Source organism: Triturus cristatus, chromosome 3_2 (assembly GCF_964204655.1).
Source record: "Triturus cristatus chromosome 3_2, aTriCri1.1, whole genome shotgun sequence".
NCBI classification, from domain to species: domain Eukaryota; kingdom Metazoa; phylum Chordata; class Amphibia; order Caudata; family Salamandridae; genus Triturus; species Triturus cristatus.
Genome location: NC_140584.1, coordinates 984381502 through 984401615, shown reverse-complemented (window position 1 = coordinate 984401615; position 20114 = coordinate 984381502). Strand labels below are relative to the sequence as shown.

Sequence of the window (20114 nt, the reverse complement as noted above, 5' to 3'; positions counted from 1 at the left end):
TTCAAATGCAGTAATTTCAAAGGCAATTTGTCCGTCGCAGTCCATGCAGTCAGCCCAATAGTATGAAATGTAGATGATGCAAAAATTGTTATGTGAACTGTAGTCCCGGTAATGGCCAGCGCAGGGGCTTTCCAATGGGCCAGACAGAACAGTAATGCAATTTTCTTTGTTCTTGTTCTAAAATGTCTACTATTTTCTAGACCACATTTGCCACAAATATGTTCATTTATAAAGGAGAATGTTAGGTTATGTGTATTTGTGGAGTGCACTATCGCCCGCAGGGGTATCCCGATGCCGAGCAGGCGTGTGTGTCTAGCCCACCCTGTGGTAGGTTGGTCAATTGAAAAGCCAGGTATTCAGCTTCTTGCAGAATTTAAGAGAAGAGGAGGCTCTGATGTGCAAGCGCGGCTCCTCCATAATGGCGGAGGAGCATCTCCCCACAGCCCTTGCCAGCAGACGGTAAATAAAATGATAACACAGATATTGTAATTTTATTTATGCTGCCTGGCCGAGCCCCACATTCAGTATAGGGCTAGGCATGTCTGGGAGGAGTAGAGTGCTATTAGTGCGCATGTGTACCTGGGCGGCCGTCCTAGGCCGGCCAAGCACACATGCTCACTTATATTTCTCCAACCACTGTTCCTTAATTCTAGTGGGCCGGTAACTGCAGTTAAAAGACCCATTGAAATGATGAGGTCTGCGCAAACAGCCTGAGCTGCCTTGTTTCCCCTGGCGCTATCGGCTGTTAAAAGTTGCAAAGAAGTAATAGGGAATTACCAGGTGTATGTGGAATTAGCATCCAGTAATTCCCCATTTCCCAGTGAATCCTCAGGGTTAGACTCCGAATAACCAGAAAGTCCACCCCCTTGTAGCTAACAGGATGCCAGGTAAGGCTACTTCTGGGCTGAGTGGATTGCAGGGGGTTTGTCCAGAGCACTTGTAATGAGCCTCTTCCATGCATGGAGGGACGGAAGTAAACCATTCTCCTGAGATGGAGCACATAAGTATTCATGTGTCTCCGAATTGTGACTTTTTTTGGCGTGGGACCACAAAATGGAGTAACAAGAGAGCCGGGGGTCCTATCGGATGTATGACGTTACAACGTGTGCTGTTACAACGCATGCTGTTACAACAAAACTGTTACAACGCAAGTGGATTTACAATGCATGCCATTACAACGCAAGTCTTTACATCGACTTGCGCTAGATGGCGTGCTAACATTAGAAAAGTGTAATTTACTATTTCAACTCCAGTCCACTTAACAGTAGGGAAGGTGTTGGGATAGTAAACCACACTATTTGTAATGTTAGCACGCCATCTAGCGCAAGTCGATGTAAAGACTTGCGTAATGGCATGCGTTGTAAATCCACTTGCGTTGTAACAGTTTTGTTGTAATGGTAGTGCGTTGTAAAAGTTGCGTTGTAAAGGTTGTTCCCTGTCCTATCACAGCTCCATCTCTGTTCCATCACCCTCTTTGTAACTAGAGGTGTGCGAAATTCACCTAATTATCTCCGCATAAATACATGAAATGTTAGAAAAATTGCACACAATGCAAAGACAGCATTTGCACTATATTTTTGAGCAAAATGCTTCCTTGCCTGTCTTCATTTTGGACATGAGCATGTATTTCCTGCTACAAAAGAAGACAAACTGTTCAGGTTCTGGTAGTTTGTGTTGTTCCTGTACACTCACGCTAAATTGTTGCCACAAATGGTAATTAATTATGCGATGTAGCATAATAGGATGAGTACCAAAATTATGCTAGATAATGCTCCGGTAAAAAATGCAAATATTTGAACTTTTTCTCTACTTGTAGCATAAGAAAGATGTGCCTGCACACCTCTTTATGTGAGGAAATTATCCTGAAAAAATCAAAATGCAACATAAATAAAAGAAAAGTTTAAAAACGTTTCATTCATTTTACCCCCAAAAACGTCCGCAAAATGGGAATGTGATGTTTTCTGATCTGTGATCTTTTCAGCTGCTTCTTGTTCTTTCTCACAGAATTTCAGGTTTGCAGATGGGAAGTTAAACAACCTCTTGCATACTTTCCTATATTCTGTAAGATCAAAGCAAGCCCTGGGAGCCCTTTTATACTGGATGTTGGGAGCTAGTGTTTGAATGTTTTATTATATTTGGAGCAGCTTTTTAGAGTGGGGCTTTCCTTATTGTTCTGTCTGTGCTTGCTTTAATGTGCACTGTCTGTGCTTGCTTTAATGTGCACGCAAACCATGCATGGTCTGGAACCCACACAGGCTTTGGGCCTGGAAACGTACACTGTTGCAACTGTGAGTGTATTTCATATGTACAGAAAAGCCAAGTACAGCATTACCTGCAGAGCACATGCACTTATGTATCACTTTGTCTGAGTTAATGCTGTCTGCACTGTTGCCGTTACGCAGTTTTTTTTTCACCTACTAAAATTGCTGACACGACATTTTGCATTAATTAGCAGCAGAAAAGTTAGTGCAAAATTGCAATTTATTTAATAAGGAGTTGGTGAGGTGGAGGAGATGTGGCCAAACGGCCAGATCTACCGACCTTGAAACCGAGGAAACCAGACTCGAGTCCTGGCTTCGCCCCAACATCCTGTGATTCTGGACAAATCACGCTGTGCGCAATTTTGTTTACATTGTATAACGCAATCTGGTGCAAACAGAAGGCTCTCCAATACCCTTTGGCTGTTTAGCGCTAAATAAAACTGTTTATAAAATAAGGCGCATCGAAGCCCTGTAGCCCATAGTGTGGAAAACATAAAGGTACACTTTTTCATATTTAATACGCGTTTTTGTGGTCTTGATCGTCATTGTAATTATTTAACTCACAGGACCCATTTTACGTTTCCTGCTTAACTAGCAGTTGCGTTGCTTTCGCATTATAATCTAAAGGAAGTCTTGCGCTCCCCGATGAGAAGCGCAGATAGGGCGCGCGCGCGCACTTCCTGTCAGAATGTTTCCACTCTCCTCACGTCCGCCTTTTCGCATGTGGACTGCGGTTTATCTCCATCTTTGAGGGGGGTGGGGACGCTATCATCTGCTGTCCTTTATATAATATACTATGCTCTAGCGCTAGCCTGAATTTCATGTGGTTTGGGACCAAGTCAAAATGCTAAAATTAGCCTCTAGTGTTTCACTCGGCAGCACGTAGCTCTTCCACGTCGGTTTTGCTCTCACGCGCAACAGCGCGCGCATCCAGCGGAAGCTCTGCCAGTCTCAAGACTTCACTGCCACTGATCCGTCTTTTCTGATTATACATTTTTGATTCTCAGCGCCTTTTGAATTTGAAATGCAGGCTTTCATATTTCATTCTTCCCAAGTAGCCAGGTGTGTGTCGGTTATCACTGATGTGTTTTTGAATGTGAAAGGTGTCAAGAGTTGTGGACCTTGAGGGGTGAGGTTCAGCCGAATGGGGTGCTCGAGAGGGAGGATTTAATGTTCAAAGGGATAAGATATGCACTGTGCTGAACCCATGTCACAGACCTGCAAACACCACCTGATCTGGTTTACTTAATCGATATCCGGATTTTTGTGACCGCTCGAGTTGATAAACCACCCGTTTGCGTTGAGAATGCTGCCGCTCGAGTAGAACATCTATTCAAGTGCTAGAAAAAAGCAGCGCCCTCTTGTGCTGCACATGGTGCTGTTCGCGCTGATTTTCCCGGTGCTCAAAAACAGCATGAACTGCGTGACCTAATGCACTCCGCCGCTTGCCGAACTCCGCGTAGCATGGCTGAGTTTTTCGGTCACTTCAAGGAGCTCTTCCCTAAAATGATTGCCCGTAGCCACTACCAACAACCACCAGTACAAATTAAGTACTGTAATTCCCACCCCCTAACAATCATCCTACCCCCATTTGAAACTTGTCGAAAGATAGATTTAGGGTATTTAAACTCCTTGGAACCTTTTATAAATGAATCTCTTATATTGGGGGTGTTCAACAGTGATCCACTTCCACCGAATCCAAGCCTGGGTTTCTGGCTAACCACGGACTATGATAATAATTCGAATTCAGATGTATTATAGGTACATTTATTCCATCTGACTATTCAGTAAATCTGACCTGGATCTAGTCCCACATTAAGCCAACGTGTGTTCTAGGTTGTGTTGTATGTCACGCTTTTGTACTTGAAGCCACTCCTCAGTGTTTTGCTATGTTGAAAGGGTGTTGGTTACTTGTGTCCTATTTATGTACTTTCCATTCTTTTTATCTTTTCTTAAATTCAATCTATCCACTAGCCACAATTATTTTAGCTTTTCCTAACCATGCTTAATCTCTAGCTATGCAAAGGTATTGGGGTTCACTTGTATCCTCTTCCTGTATATTTTAGTCTTTAATTGTTCATTTTAAGTTCCCATAACAACTACCCAGAAATATGTTTGGTTTTCTGGAGCCACTGTTAAACTCTGGGTATAATAGTGGAACTAGCATGCTTTGAGCTCCACTCTCTTTATAGTCGCCTGTTCTATCTGACCATATATTGTTGCAAGGAAACTGGTTAGCCTTAGACAACGTAAGCTCTCTTCCCTCTTGTGATAGGATGCCAGGGTAAACCGTGCCTCACCAGGTGCCAGTGATTCACTTCCTGCCAGTTCACATAAAACGAATTCAGGGAAATGTGGAATTCCAGTAGCAAACTCAGTTTCCCGAAATGAGCACAGGTCTGTAGTGACAACAGCAAAACCAACGTGTGAACAGCTGGTGTGGCCGGCACCGGACTTACAGGAAAGGGCTCCTGGAGGCCCCTTACAGGAACACTACACTCTAGTGACCAATCACAATCCATTACCAAAACTGGAAATATCCAGCTGCCGAAAGGGAGCCTTGGACCAGAGCTGGTTGGGGCCAGGAGGGCTGGTAGCCAAGGGCCTGGAATTCCAAGGTTGCCCATGTACCGGAAATATCCAAAACTGAATGGAAATAGCAAAGATGGGGAAACATTCTAAGCAACCTCTCCTAAAAAATGGGTGGAGAAGGTAGCAAGACCAGAGTCTGACAAATGATTATAACATTTTGCTTTTAGATAGCGCGCTCCATACACAGAACTTACCCTTGGATTTGATTGTACGCCGTGCATGCCACACACAGATTTCTGCAACGAGCGTTCAACTCATTGAGAGATCCTTACGACCGGTGAGCAATGCTTCATTCCATCCTATAGAAAAGCAGTTCTAGGAACCTGTGGCATGCTTTCACCATGCTTTCTTGAGCAGTGAATGGCTCTTTGAATAGAAGGGTCCGGGGTGGCCAAGCAATTAAAAAACTTAAGAGTAAGACCTTTACCCACCCTTATTATCCCACAAACCAAGGCTTCAGTAGCCGCCAAGTGTTCCAGAGTGTGCCAGGGACCCGAGGACAAGGTTATGTGCGGTCCTGCTAGGTTGCATGAGGGTTCTTTTGTGTCATGGAAGGCGTGTCCAGCGTAGGCCCAGGAGGACCGGGTGCTTGCTAGATTTTGAGGGTAGCCACATAAAATACATTTACAGACGTTGAATCTCAGCGGATCTCATTAATGCATCCTGAAAATATGGCCTTCACCAGACCCTCCTGGGCATCCTTTAAATACCTCTGCACCAGGGCAACCCATGAACACTGAGTTACTATATAACCTCCAAATGCCCATTACACGGTCATTAAACCACTTTTTGTTTTTGCAGCAGGTTTTTAAGCACATTACAGACACAAGATTCATTTTTGTGTGCAGTACTTCTGTAGGCCTGTAGCTGTGCTGTTAAAAGTATGTAGCGCTAACTCATTAACATTTCTGTTTGAGATGTGGAGGAGTTCACTTTGCTGTAATTAGGAAAGAAAAAAGGCTGAAAAATGGGTCCGAATCGGTCACATTTGACTATTCTGGTGCTCATCTGGAAATATGAAAAAATCATTTACACAAAAGTCTTTATCCTGAGCAAATGTCTAATGAAATTCAAATTCCACAAGTATGTAGCCGTAGAGACTTCTTTTTATTCCAAATGTCCAATTTCAAATTCAGCAATGTTACTGCCAGTTCTGCATCCTTATAATTCAAATGTTGTATTCAAAGCCTCATAAACATTGAGGTCTATCCAAAGGACATGAAGCCGATGTAGCCAGAGTAGCCGTTAGTCTTCTTCAAGGTCATCATATGTGGGAAACATTTAAGCACAAAGTCCACGTGAGATTCTATTTAACTTTAAATATTGCTTTACGGACGCCCCTTCCACCATACTGATATCTCAAATTTTTTGTCTCTCTCAAGTTTTATAAATGTAGCCTTTAAACCCTCATTCTGTCTTGAACTTCCTTGGGTTACCGCTTTACTAACCGGCACACCTGCATGCAATCTATTGAACAAATCCCCTATAAAACTTGCGACCCTCAAAAAATTTGATATATCAAAATGGTGGGATGGGGTGACCTTAAAGCAATATTTAAAGTTAAATAGTATCCCACATGGACTTCGGGCCCAAATATTCCCCACATATGATGACCTTGAAGAAGACTAACTGCTACTCTGGCTACATCGGCTACATCTGTCTTTTGGGTAGACCCCAATGTTTATGAGGCTTTGAATACAACATTTGAATTAAAATGATGCAGAACTGGCAGTAACATTGCTGAATTTGAAATTGAACATTTGGAATAAAAAGAAGTCTCTGTGGCTACATACTTGTGGAATTTGAATTTCATTGGACATTACACATTTACACTGTAAATGTGTATTAAGAATATTTATTATGAAGACATATTTTTGAACATCTGGGTACATTATTGGTAAAAGTGTCACGTGTTTCCCACTCACAGTTATAGGTTGCATGCGATATTCAATTTAGTGAATAGAATGAGAAGATTGAAAACTGCAGGTCCCTGAATGCGGAGGGCAGTGTGGCAAGAGCAGGGCAGACTGGAGATGTCCACAGTAGGGGTCCTCGTGGGATCTTAAGCAGCAAATAGACAGAATTTGTAAAAGCAATACACCGATATCAATTACCAGCCCTGGAATTCACGAACTGCCGTAGCTGAAGTGATCGAAATCGCGCCTCACACAGACATATTTAATTCATTTTTAACAAGCAGACATCCAAACGTTGCACGCATGTGTGCGAGTTGCCTGTAAGTGCGAAGGCGGGGGGAGTGGCGGAGGCAGGGAGCAAGCAAGAGGAAAGACAGCTGGTGCTGAAGGCTGGCGGTTAGCGCGTGCACGCTCGTGGGAACGCAAGCTTGTCGCCAGCCAGCAGCACTTTGAAAACTCACCTACTAAAGTCTCTCCGAGCAGCGCATGCGCGCTGACTCAGCGAGACCTAAAAAGGAATATGTGCTTGGAAATCTCTTCAAATCCTGATTCTGTGGAAAGGGGTTTGGAAATTTCGAGCCCAAAGCAAGCATTTGCTCTCCTTAAGCTGCGCTTGTGACGTGGACGAAATATCTATGAACGGACTATGCAGGATTTTTAGAGCTCTGTTCAATTTGGACTCTTTTGTACTACCGCCAGTTCTGAAAATAGAAATTTATCGCACCTCTTTCCATTTTCTGCTAAGGATAAAAATAAGACACAATGGAACCGATTCACTGAGATTTTTTGAGGTGTACAAATGATTGACGCTAGGAAAAGGTGTATGCAAACAATTTACATATTCACCTTACAAACGTGCAGTGCCCCTGGATAGGTGACACCTACCTATTCATAGACATGCATGCACCCACGCACATCTTCATGCCTATACAAAAGTGCTGGCTGCTGTGAGGCAGAAGGTCAGAGGAGAAGCAAAGAACATGCAATAAAAATGAGGTGATCTACTGCAAGTGCGTACATTTTTTGGGTGTTCAAGACCCTGTGTGAATGATTCCCAACATTTGTAGTCCAGGGTGAAGCTGGAAGTGTAAATGATTCAGTCCCTCACACGCTGGGAATCAAAAACTCCCTTGGTGACTCAGCCTGTTCATCACAGGAGGCTGCTTCATCTTTCTGGTTGCTCAGTGTCGGTATTGTGGTTCCTTTTAGTTAAAAGGGAAAACAGACTATTTGACACCTGCCATGGCGGGGCGCTTGCTTTCTCATAGAATGAGTGTAACTGAAGGCTTGTCGTGTCAGCTTTGGCACACAAATGTCTCTGTGTTCGCTCGACTCTAAAAATACCTTTCACTTTCATGGGAATTATTGTTTTGACCAAAAATAGCCGAAGTTATGACCTTTTAATCCGGTAATCTAGGCTGGTTGCAGATTTTATCTAGGCGTGATTCTCTAGTTTAAAAACCTGCTGAATGGAGCTCTGGGGAAAAGAGTTTCACGGTCACATGTGACCACCTCAGAGCCAATCAGTATGTAATCAGCATGTACTTGTAAATCCAAGCCTTCTAGTATTATTGCATATCATATTTCTGTGTATTTTTATTAAAGGAATGAATAAATAATGAACATGAACTCTGACTCTTCAATTGTCAAGGATATAGATTTTCGCCTTAAATATTTGCATAATTCTTTGGTTTCAGTCCCTGCTCTTTCTTCTCATCTTTGCTCGCTCTTTCTCTGTGGTTGTTGGGTGGTGGACACTGACAGTCATTTTTGGGGACCCGGACTTATTTGTCATCATCAGACTTTGACCCCAAACAAGAGGCTGAAAGGAAGAAAAAGGGAAAAAGAAGGAGCAAGAGAAAGATAAGGAAACGAGAACAAAGAGGGAAAACAGTGATTAAAAAGAACCTTCAAGACTGAGATAAAGAGACAGAAAGGGCGGGGTTGTGGAAGAAAGAGGCATGATGTGCGATCAAGACTAGGCGGTCTTCGTATTCATCATTTGCCAGCACCAGCAGCAGGTTCCTAAAAAAAAACCGTGTCCCTGCACTTATTAATTGTATAAATTAGGCACTGTGATGTTCCCTGCTATTCTTTGTGGGAACCCACTCCTAAATTGTGGGAACAGATATAATGTACAACCCATCTAACACATAAAAGGTGATTGGAGGAATACTTGCAAATAGTCTAGCCAATGACCATCGCCTAGAATAGCGTTCAAACCCATCATTCCTTTGCCCACATTGCCACTTCAGATTAGATTTGCCAAATCAGCCCTGGTCCGGCTCCAATAGGATCAATTTAGGTGGAACTGCTGAGCCAGGTCCTCTCTGAACTGGAACATAAGCAACCCAAAACCAGTGTTGGTCAATGTGGGCTTCTTCATTTGGTTGCAGCTTGCTACCTGTGGCACAGTGAGTACGGGGGCCACATCTGGGCATACCCTTTGGTGTTACATCAACTACACAAAATTTCTTGGGAGGAATGCTTGTGAATAGTCTACCCATTTGCAATCGCTCTTGGTAGAGGTCCAACACATTGTTTTTCTGCCCACCATGCCATCTTAGATTAGGCCCATCCATGTGCAACTTAGCCTTGGTCCTGCTCCGATAGGTACAGTCCAACCCAAACTGTGGAGGCAGATCCTCTCTGAACCGCAACCTGTGACTAGTTTTGACCTATACCATGGGGCTCTGACTAACCACAGACTCCTCAGAGGTAGCATCGAAGATCTTGTTAAGCAAGTGTGAAAATGTTGACGGTGTAGCATATCTATATTTAGCAACTCCTTCCAAGGCCAATTATTAAGTTATCCTTAAAGCAGGTGGAAAGTTGAGCAAGGAAACATGGACCACCTAATTACTTAAGATGTGTTGAGTGGAGTAAAGGTCAAAGGAGCAGATGTTATTCTAATGGATTCTAGAAATGTATATTGCCAACTTCTTTCAACTCATTGCTGAAAATATAAGGTTGCTTTTGGATCTACTCGTGGTTAAGTATACATATATCTTTAAAATGTCATTAAAATAGTGAGAACAATCACTCCCCCTGGTTCTTTATGCATCAGACACACTGTAAGCCTGAGCCCTAACGGGGTATGTTCTAGCATTTTATTATATATATATATATATATATATATATATATATATATATATATATATATATATATATATATATATATATATAGTTTTATTTAATTTATGATCACACTCATTCTTACTTCTTCAATCACTCTTCATGATTCCTCTGGCCAGCTTTCAAACAAAGCCTATGCAGATGTGGTGGCTTTGAAGGAAGATTACAGTCTCGTGAGTAGAATTGTGCCCCAAAGACAAATGAGAAAACTTAAAATAATAGTTAAGAAGAAATTTGTGTCTTGGTAGTCAAATCACTGTTTTTAGTGCTAGAATTGTGATCCAGAGGCAAATGAGAAAATGGAAAATAATATGTAAGAACAACATTGTTTGTAACTATCAGCTAAGGCCTCATTCCGAGATGATCTGAATTCCTGATTCAGCTGCAAGGTGACTTTTAGGCTAAATCTGGATTCTGAGAAGTTCTGCAATCCTGGGTTGTCTAAACTCCTATTCCCTAGGTTTTACAAGGAGGAATATGGCCCCAGAAAATGGCCTGGATTGTGGGAATTACTGTAAAATGTTCTGGCAAAACCCATTTTTATAGTAAGTCTGCATTCTGCAGGGCACGATTCAGAATAGTTTAGTAATGCCACACCCAGTGCTTTAAATAGGCGGGTACTCACCGGTACTGAGTTCCGGCACTTCTTAGTTTTATCATTCTGAGTACCAGCACTTCTCTACTGCCGAGGAGAGTACTGGTACTCATGAAGTGCTGGAGCTGGCGGCCTGTCTCTGACAGCCAAGGCACTTTTGTAGGCCTGAGCCGGCCCCTACTGTACTATTCAGCTTGGGCTCATTTGCATACTGTCTGGGTGTTCACCGTCATGCTGTGTTGCAAACACAAGGCAGCCCGGTGACAACGCAATTCCAGAAAGCCGTGGGAGGTAACCAGATTCAAATGGCTTTAATCCCACCTGATTCTTTTTTCTGCTATTGTTTGTCTGCTTGCCTGGGATTGTTTTTGTGTGAGCGAAATACGAGAGAAAGGGGGAGAGAATAGAGACACTCTTGGAAGGTATATTAAAGGAAATGTGTGGAATGCTTGTGTATGCACGTCTGTTTCTTTCTGTGTCACTCGATAATATATGGTATTGTGCTAAGCAACAGCAATTAACAGGAGTGATGTTACAAATATTACAAAACAAGGAAATGTTTAAATATCACCACGTTTGTCTTTCGTTGTGTAATGAGTAAACAAATCTTCTTTATTTATTGAAAGACATTCCTCGTGTGCTGCAAGTAGTATATGAGTCAAGAAGCATGTCTTCCCCTAAGCCACGCCCCAAGCCCCGCCCTCTCGACACATTTAAATGAGTACCTGCACTTTTTCCCCCCCCATTTAAAGCACTGGCCGCACCCAGAAAATATTTCACCTTCTGCTCTAGAGGTGCAGGTGCGGTATCATCACATCGGTGGTCCCACAGTGCTTGGAATGGGGATCCTACTATTACCACATCGGTGGTCCCACAATGCTTGGAATGGGGACCCTAGTATTACCACATTGGTAGCTCCACAATGCTTGGAACAAGGGTCCTAGACTAGTGTGCAGACACCAATGCTCACAATAACCTCAGGGTGTATCCTGGTTACCTAGATTTCATTCTGGGCTTACACTATGTTCGCTCGTAGTAAGATTCAAGTGAATTAATTAATTCGGGACATAAATTCATGAAATCACTTAATAGCTCTAAATCTTGCATTTGAATGAATTTAATGTTTTTTTGATACTTGCAAAGAAAAGTCAATGGAAAAGTTCAATCTTTGTTAAATAAGTAAATGCTTCTTTTTTCTCTTTTCTCCCTTGTATGTCGTGCTCTCTCTGTGACCCGGCTGTGCATCTACAGAACTACCTGCTGAGGAAGGTATGTTTTGGTATTTCCTGTTACTGTATAACTTCTCTTCATTATTCACCGTGTTCCACTGTTAAGAGATTTCAGTTAACTCACATGTAGAACATGCTGCCATGCAGATTTTTATTGAACAGTTAACTTTCGGTTTCGAGTGTATTGCTTCATTTACATTATTTTAATTCGCATAAAATTGGAGTAATTTGACAGAAAACTGTACAGTTGACATATCCAGGTCAGCAATACAGGAAAACATGTAATTGGATGAAAAGTGTATTAAACAGGACTGTAGGAAGTATGCTACTGCGGCTCCATGATCCTCCCTCTTTAAAACAAGCATTGGCATAGCCAATTGGTCTCGCTTTTGGGACCTTATAAGTATTTAGTTATGCAGCACAATATCCTTAATGCAACAACAACTGTTGCATGGCTAAACACTTATAAGGTCCCAAAGGCGAGACCCTTTTGGCTATGCCAATGTTTGTTTATAATATACTGCTTGACTTCCGCAAATTGGCCGTAAAACTAACTTTTTCCACTGAAATTGAGTCATGAATGTTTACAGTCACTGCCCAGAATTCTTTTCCATACCGGACAGCCACCATAAAATAGTAGCTTCCGCCGCCTTATCATCCAATTGCTATACTTTAAGTATAGATGAGGAACAACACGGCTTAAGCGGTGATTTGGAAATGAAGTTTTATTTGGTGTTAACGGCAAGCAAGCACGTACAACAAGACAATGAAGCATGTATGCAAAGGGACAAGGGGGGCGTTCTGATGGACTTGAAACAAAGCAGGAGTTACATGTGAACCGAGACTGGGCACAGGAAAGGTGCCCTGTGCACGTCAACACCTTTCAAACGGAGCAACAGTGCGAAATAGCTAACAAGAAAGATCCCAGAAGGCGTGCAAAGGAGACAGTGGCAGCTTACACTGAGAAGAGAGACTTGTCACTACCCACCATACAGCATTCACTACATATAGCACCAAGCCCACTGGAGCATATCTCCTCGGGCGCAAAACAATAACGGAGAACTGGGTACAAAACAATAACGGAGAACTGGGTGCAAGGCCTATCTCCCCTCCTCTATCAAAATACGAAAAGTCACTAAAATGCGCAGTGAGGCCGCGGCCCTCTAGTAAGAACGGCGAAGATTGATGAGACCGGGCCCCTATGAAGATAGCGAGACTGCCTTCTGGGGGTGCAAGACCGCAGAAAGAAGCAAATGTTAAAAGCCGGACATACAGTAGTTGGGGGGGAAAAGGACTCTGACCTGATTGAGCCTACGAAGGACGACTCCGCCACAGCCGAACCCCAGCCTCGGGAGCCTACAGGAACTTCCGGTGACACAGTTGGCGTCGCACAAAGCGTGCTGGAAGAGGCTGAACTACGAGTCCCAGGAAGCACCACTGCAGGATTTGGCGCTGCCCACCATCCACTGAACACATTGAAGAGACAGAAGAGACGTGTGGGCGATGCATGACAGGAAATGCTGTTTATTGTCTGTATGGACTTACCTATAGATATGCCATGTATACATGAATCGTTATCGAGGTCTCCCAAAACTTAGTGGAACCCATTCAGACCACAAGGTCACCATAACTGAAAATATAGCCCCTTCACCAGGAGTGACTCATAGAGGACATTGTGTCAATCGGTTGGTTTTCAAAGGAGGGCGCGGTTATTGCACCTGGGTGTTCCCAAACGTAAAAGTAACGGCCGTGAAAGCGAAAGTGATCGCGATTGCGAGGACGCGCTCTGTGGTAAGCACGCGAGTGGTGCGCGCACAGCAGTGATCGCGCTGGAAGGGAGGCAGATGGCGGCTGCGCGCGTGCAGGCTCGCGTGAACGCAAGCGCTAGGCCAGCCAAAGCGTGGAGTAGCACTTTGAAAACCAACCTACTAAATGTCTTGCAGCGCATGCGCTGGCTCAGGTGAGACCTAAAAAGTACTCCTTAAGTGGTACAGTCACAGCCTAGCTGGCACTACTGCTATGTAGGCACTCTTAACCTCCGAGGCACAGTTGCACTCTTCTCTCCCTCAGTATGTACTGCATACTCAACCTTGTCTCAAGAGGTACTAAACCTCGTCACTACCTCAAGAGGTACTGTCACATCTTTCGCTAACACAAGAGGTACCATCACTCTCATTCACGCCTCAATCAGTGTTGTCTCACTCCACCATCCCAAGAGGGGCCTTCACACCCCACCCTACCTATTGGCAAAAAGAGTCCCCGTCTTTCCTCCATGCATTTCTTTTTGGCATCTTCTGTGCCGCCTCCATCTCTCACTCCCCCTATGATCCATCATTGCTAGCCACGTGAGAGTGACTCTTCACTGATCTGCACTGTGAGGCACCCCAGCCCTCTTGTGTCCTGTAAGAGGTGAAAGAGTGGTTTGCATCATTCCTGCAGCTGCGGATCTGGGATCTACACTCATCTAAAGAGTATTTGAAGAATCAGGGCAGTGTGCGTCAGTTTCCTGTTTTAGTGCATGCGGTTGGCTCCAAGTGATTGGAATGTTTTGTCCAGAGTGGTACACGTGAAGTTCAAAGATGGTGATCGAAAGTATTCTGTAGCAGTGCACGCTTCTGGTATAGTGTGTCTAGATTTTCGTGTAAGGTTCGGATAACCCACTCCAGTTTGTCAGGAATTCCACTTGCCCTACATGATGTGTTTTAACATTTTGCTGCATTCTGATATTTAAATACACCGAGGACTGGATGCCTCTCTCAGGTTTTATGTACTTTTGCTTAAATGACTTAATCTTCCTGGTGTGCACACTACAGTGGCAAAAGTGCAGAGTTTAGTTTTTGTTAAAAGTTTGTGTTTGATGTAAATGTCTGCTTTCACAATTAGCATGGACCGAATGGAAGTGCTCACCTCTGCCCATCTTCCATGCTTCTGCCGTGACGTTATCTTGTGTCAAACACAGGAGTACAGCTTTTTGAAATAGTGCTGCTAAATCTGTCTTTATGGAGAGCTAGAAAATGTTCCCTCAAATGAAGTTAGACCTCAGCCAATGCAAAGTCATTTGATCGCGTCCATCTTTGAATTGGATGGAGGGGGTGAGTTGACATAGTCGCAGGTTGCTGAGCCTCCCTAGTAAAGCCACGTGTAGCTCCCAGAAGTTGACCTTGTCCAGGCAGACTGCTTCTTTCTGATTAAGCAGGTGAAGGACCCTTTATCCTCTGTGATAGTAGGCCAGGCCTTGAACCCCAGGACCTTCTGCGCTGTCTCGTCACACGGGATCTTTTCACAGTACAAAGAGAGTTAGATTAAAAGTACTCGGGTGCTTTTATCCAAAGGTTACGTCCATTGCCAGCTTTGCAATAGAATAAATCACCAACGCCCAAGAGACCAGAAGGCAGCATTTCACTAGGTTTTGTTGTGATCATTTTACTGTACAGGGGCACACGGATTAGATCAGGTTTGGCTTTAAATGGTCCCCATTTGAAAAAAATCACCAAAGCAATCCCTGCTGTCCCCTCTGTAGAGCCTTCTGGGCCCTGCAGATCCCTGCCACGGTCCTGGATCCTTCATACTTTTCCCTTCATACGAAATGAAGAGAACACCGGCTATCCTGAGCCAGTTCCCTGGTTGCACTGAACATCTTGACCAAAGTTAGACCAGTGAGCTCACCACATTCCTTCTAAAATCCAAGGAGAACAGAGATTTGAGTGGACGAGTCTGAAGAACGAGGATGCGTCTGTGTGCCTCTTGCTGTTTGCACGGCTGTGTCCCACAAGCAATAAGAAACCTTCCTCCTCTGGCGCTACTTGATTCTAGTGTGCAGTACAATTAATTGTTAAAGGACTTGGGGACTAATTAAATCATTGGCAGATAGGGTCCATATGTTAAAAATCAGCCGATGTTTCCTTGGTCAATCCTGTGGTCGCTGCCTCATTTCCGGGGGGGGGGGCGCTGCTTTTTTTCCAGCAGAGCATCCGCTGGGTCCATGGTCATAAAGCTGTAGGTAGCAGCCCATCTTCCAGAGGACCGCTGGTTTTAGGGTGTCAGTGAGTTTACACTATTAAGAGTGGCCTTCATGTGCTTTTTTTTTTCCTGGTCATGAACAGGGGAAAAACTCCCTCTGCCCTCTTTATTCTGTTTGGTTTTTTGGGCACATGTCCATGCTGTGCTGTAAAATATTTAGTTGGTATCACATGAGGTACACTATACTGGGAAAAATCATATAGCATGTAATGTAATATCCTGATGTGCTACTCACTGGCAACATATTTCGGCATGCCAGTTCGCCATTTAAGCAGTCGGCAATACTTGACTTCCCGTATCTATGGCGACCCCAATGTCATAACGTTCAGCAAGAAGAAAAGTTCAAACATTATACATTAACAAGTCCCAGGCAATTGCCTCATTCGCAACTTGGAAGGTGCACTAAGCTTTGATATCCACACCCACACCGCTAATGTCATGCATACTAATTTAGCACCGGGGTACCCATTCTGGCCTCCATAGTAATTATAGGGTGATGGGTTCAGCTTCCTGTAACTTTTGGAAGGTTGCCAGGACCGCCTCCCAGTCGTCTGCTATTGGGTTGGTACGCAGGTTCCTGCGTTCTTCGTCCCAAAGAGCCGTTTCTTCTACCACGCCCAACAATCCACTTTCCTTTTCCACCTGTAGAGTGGTGGGCCCGCAGGTGGTCTCCATTGCATTGCTATCGCTCTTTTAGCTAGTACCAGGAACTTTATTATGACTCTTGCTGATGTGGGATTGGATATGAGCCTAATAAGAAAATGTCCATCTTTAGGAAATCCCTGGGGAGTAGGGTTCACTCCAGCTCGCCCGACACCTCTTGACAAAATGTAACAATTTGGGGCAGGCCCTGGTCATATACAGGAAGTCCGCATCCGGTGCCGTACATCTTGGCCACGTTTTACCACCTTTCCTGTATATCTTGATTAGCTTGTGTGGTGTGAGAAAGACCTGCGGCCCTCCTTCTTGATACCACCCCCCTCTCACCACCACCCAGAAGAATTCTCCACCTTGAAATATTCTACCAGACCTTATTTCTGAAAAAAATGGCAATTTCTCAGGCATGACAGATGTTCAACTTTTCTTTCACTGAAAGTACTGCTGCCATGCATGTGGAAGTGCCAACAAGCTGGTGGGGATCGAGAGGACGCTGCAGTGTCAGGGAAGGACATCCACCAACCCAGCGGAGGAGCCGACCAGCAGCCCTGGTATAATTTACCGCCTTGGACCAGTTTTGGCTTCCACCAGAATGTTCTGGGTTCTTTAGTGCTTAGGAGCTTGCATTGATTCAATGACCATGGTTAGCTTCTGGTACATTCCCACTAAGGCCTACTTACAAAAAAGTCTAAATTCAAAAGGAACAGACTCAATGAAGCATTGGTGATTCGAAGAGCTTATATGCCTGCTCCCAAAAAAGTGTTTTAAATAACAAAGGAACCCCTGAGGTGTCTGGGACCTTGGCTATGCTTATGTGAGAGAACACAGTGTTCCCTAGACCGATAATATTGTGGTCAATTACAATACATCAAATGGTTATTTTTGATTAAATGTAACCACTATTTAATGTGAAATGATCCGTGATGGTGGGGTGGATGTGTAGGGGGAAAGTTCTTGGTGCTCTTAAAAACACGATACACATGTGACGTATAGTGATCAAGAGTGTGTCATAAATCAGAACACCTTGGCCCATTTCTTCCGTAGACAATCACAATAGGGTCTGCAATCATGGTAGACGTGTTGACCCCATAGGGATAATTGGGTATCATCATCCGGACTCTCAGTCTAATTGAGGCCGATAAAAATAAGAGAATCTAATAGAAACACACATAATACATACATAGTTAAAATGGAGTCATAATTTAATACGAGTGTGAGGTTCAGACATAAAACTAAAAGGATACCCACAGGGCAGGGAGCTGGATGGACTTATACAAAATGATGAGCAGCCCACACCTGAAAACCAGGATAAACATGAGAACGGGAAGAACATATGGGATTAAAATCTCAATAGGAAGGGGGGGAGGGTGGCGGTCTTAAATTATCTCATTTCAGGTCCCTGGAAGTGGAAGAATTATGCTCCTGGGACGAAAATTAGGTCAAAATGGGCCCAGTGCTGCCAGTACTTCAATTCACCATGAAATTTGGTCTAAAGTAGTGAAAAAATAATATAATAAAATAATATAATCAGGTGACGGTCTATTACAAATAAACAGAAAATATGGGGAGTGAATGCAAGTCAGGGGGCATAGTAAATACCTTTATGTGGGGACCATAGATGCCCTTTATTCCATCCGCCATCTTGAAGGGGTATCACGAACACATGGTACTAATTAAAATATCCCAGGTATAAGAGAGACTATTTACATGTAGGAAGGAAAGAAACACAGAAAAATGGGCCACACAAAGAGGAGCTACACTAGTAAAAAAGGGGAAAGCACACTCCATTATTCAGAGGAACATGGTCACTCCATCGTGGTTGGCATAGATGTATCCATAACCCAAGGTATCAATGGACAACAGCACCTAATGGCAACGAAAAAAAAGAATCGTGGAAAATGTTGTAGTCTCAGCCTCCTACTGACATACCAATTCCAAGTCAGATGTATTTGGCCAAGCCAATGTAATGTTTGTTTGACCTTCATGGAGACTCTAATTGTGTTTTGGTTGCGTCTCCAATCTGCACACACTTTCACCCACACAAACGAAACAAACTAATGCCGCTCTCCCTAATTCAGAAATGTGTCAACGTTTGGCATCACCTGCTGTGCTTCGTTGTTGTATGCACTTAATAAGCACATTACTAGGCATGGCTTCTGGATGAGTTTCACAGGTATGTCTAAGCTTCACCAATTTCTTACAAGTACGATGAATTACCACTCCTCTCCATGCCTCTACTCTGCCATACAATGCTTCACACCTGCAGGCGTGGAACTCGCGTTGGGTGTTGGCCATTCCACCTCACCTCACCATAGTGCTTTGACATAACTCCCGCTGATGATTCAATACAATGTCTGCATCTTGCTCATCAGGTCTTACCACGTGTGAATAGCACAATAATATTGTTGTCTTATATATCACTTGTTTGGAGACAGCCTTGCGAGTTTCATGGTGCCGATGTATCTGCTGCATAATTGTTTTAAAATAGGTCTATTAATAATGATGGGCGGGGGGGGAGGAGCCTAGCGCTTGACCAAGATGGCCGCGTGAGCTTTGAGCTCCCGAGACCCTCGTGCCCTCCGTCGTCTATCCTGTATATAATCCTGTTTGTATGCATGGCATTGTGTAGATGACTTGTCAGGGAGGCGATCGATGCCACCCGAGGTCGAATCGCCCACCGGGAACCGGAGTTATGCATGGCGGAAGATTGAGGCCCATCTCCGAGGGATGCCAGGGGCTCGAGTTGGCAGGATGCCCGACCTCTAATTGAACAACAGCAGCCAGGCGAGGTGTGAACTGCCGGACGGAGGTCCCTATCCTTTCACTTTCGCTTTCTCGCCCTTTGTCTGCCCAGCCCAGGGAGTGCTCGCGTCTGCTTTATTATCATTTGGACGCTCTGCATGCCACACTGGCGACCCATCGTAAGACGGAGCACTCCTGCTCTCTCTCGCTGAGAGAGGGCAGTCCTGTTTGACCCGACCTGCTCGAGCCCATCATGTCGGGCAAAGCAGAGGTGGATCGGCCGAAGCCCAAGGCCACCAGGCGGGGAGCCTACACTCAAGCCAATAACATGGACCGCTATGCCCAGCAGAAGGGGTCACCGGGTGCACCGAGCCAGTCCCCGGATACACAGAAGACTGCTTCACCCTTGGCCCCGGAGCTCTCACTGCAGGATGTCATGGGTGCACTTGACGGGCTGCAGACTTCGATTGGGAGACAGTTTGATGCCCTGGCGCACAAAGTGGATACCATCTTGGTGGATGTTAATCTGATCCGCGCGGATTTGGGCAAAACAAATGAACGGGTCAAATCCCTGGACATCAAGACCACGGGCCTCGCCGATGATGTCTCGGACCTGCAGACCGAGGTCCGTAAGTTGCGGACCGAGCATGATCTCGCAGCCCGTCGGCTGGAGGACTTCGAGAGCCGGGCCAGGCGCAACAACGTGCGCATTATCGGGGTCCCGGAGTCCTCGGACGAGATTTCAGTGGACCTGCTCGTGGAGGACTTGGTGCTCAATCATCTGCAGCCTAAGGGTCTAGGGAAGTTCTTCGCAGTTGAGCGGGCCCATAGAGTGCCTGGTGGGCGGCCCAAGGTGGGAGCCACACCGAGGCCGATCGTCGCCCGGCTCTTTCATTTTCGAGACCGGGACGCTATCCTGCAGGCCTCGAGGGTAACGGGCCCGGTCCCCTTCCAGAACGCGTCGGTG

At 44.6% G+C, this 20114-nt stretch overlaps 1 protein-coding gene across 2 annotated transcripts in view; it reads left to right on the top strand.

Moving 5' to 3' along the window:
• The window catches only part of ATP2A3 (ATPase sarcoplasmic/endoplasmic reticulum Ca2+ transporting 3), a 469813-nt gene that overhangs the window by 81662 nt on the left and 368037 nt on the right, over positions 1-20114 (top strand). For both annotated transcript variants that reach the window (XM_085649576.1, XM_085649575.1), the window contains exon 2: positions 11751-11768. In XM_085649576.1, coding sequence (XP_085505702.1) covers positions 11751-11768 — 18 coding nt within the window. The remainder of the gene's footprint in view (positions 1-11750; positions 11769-20114) is intronic.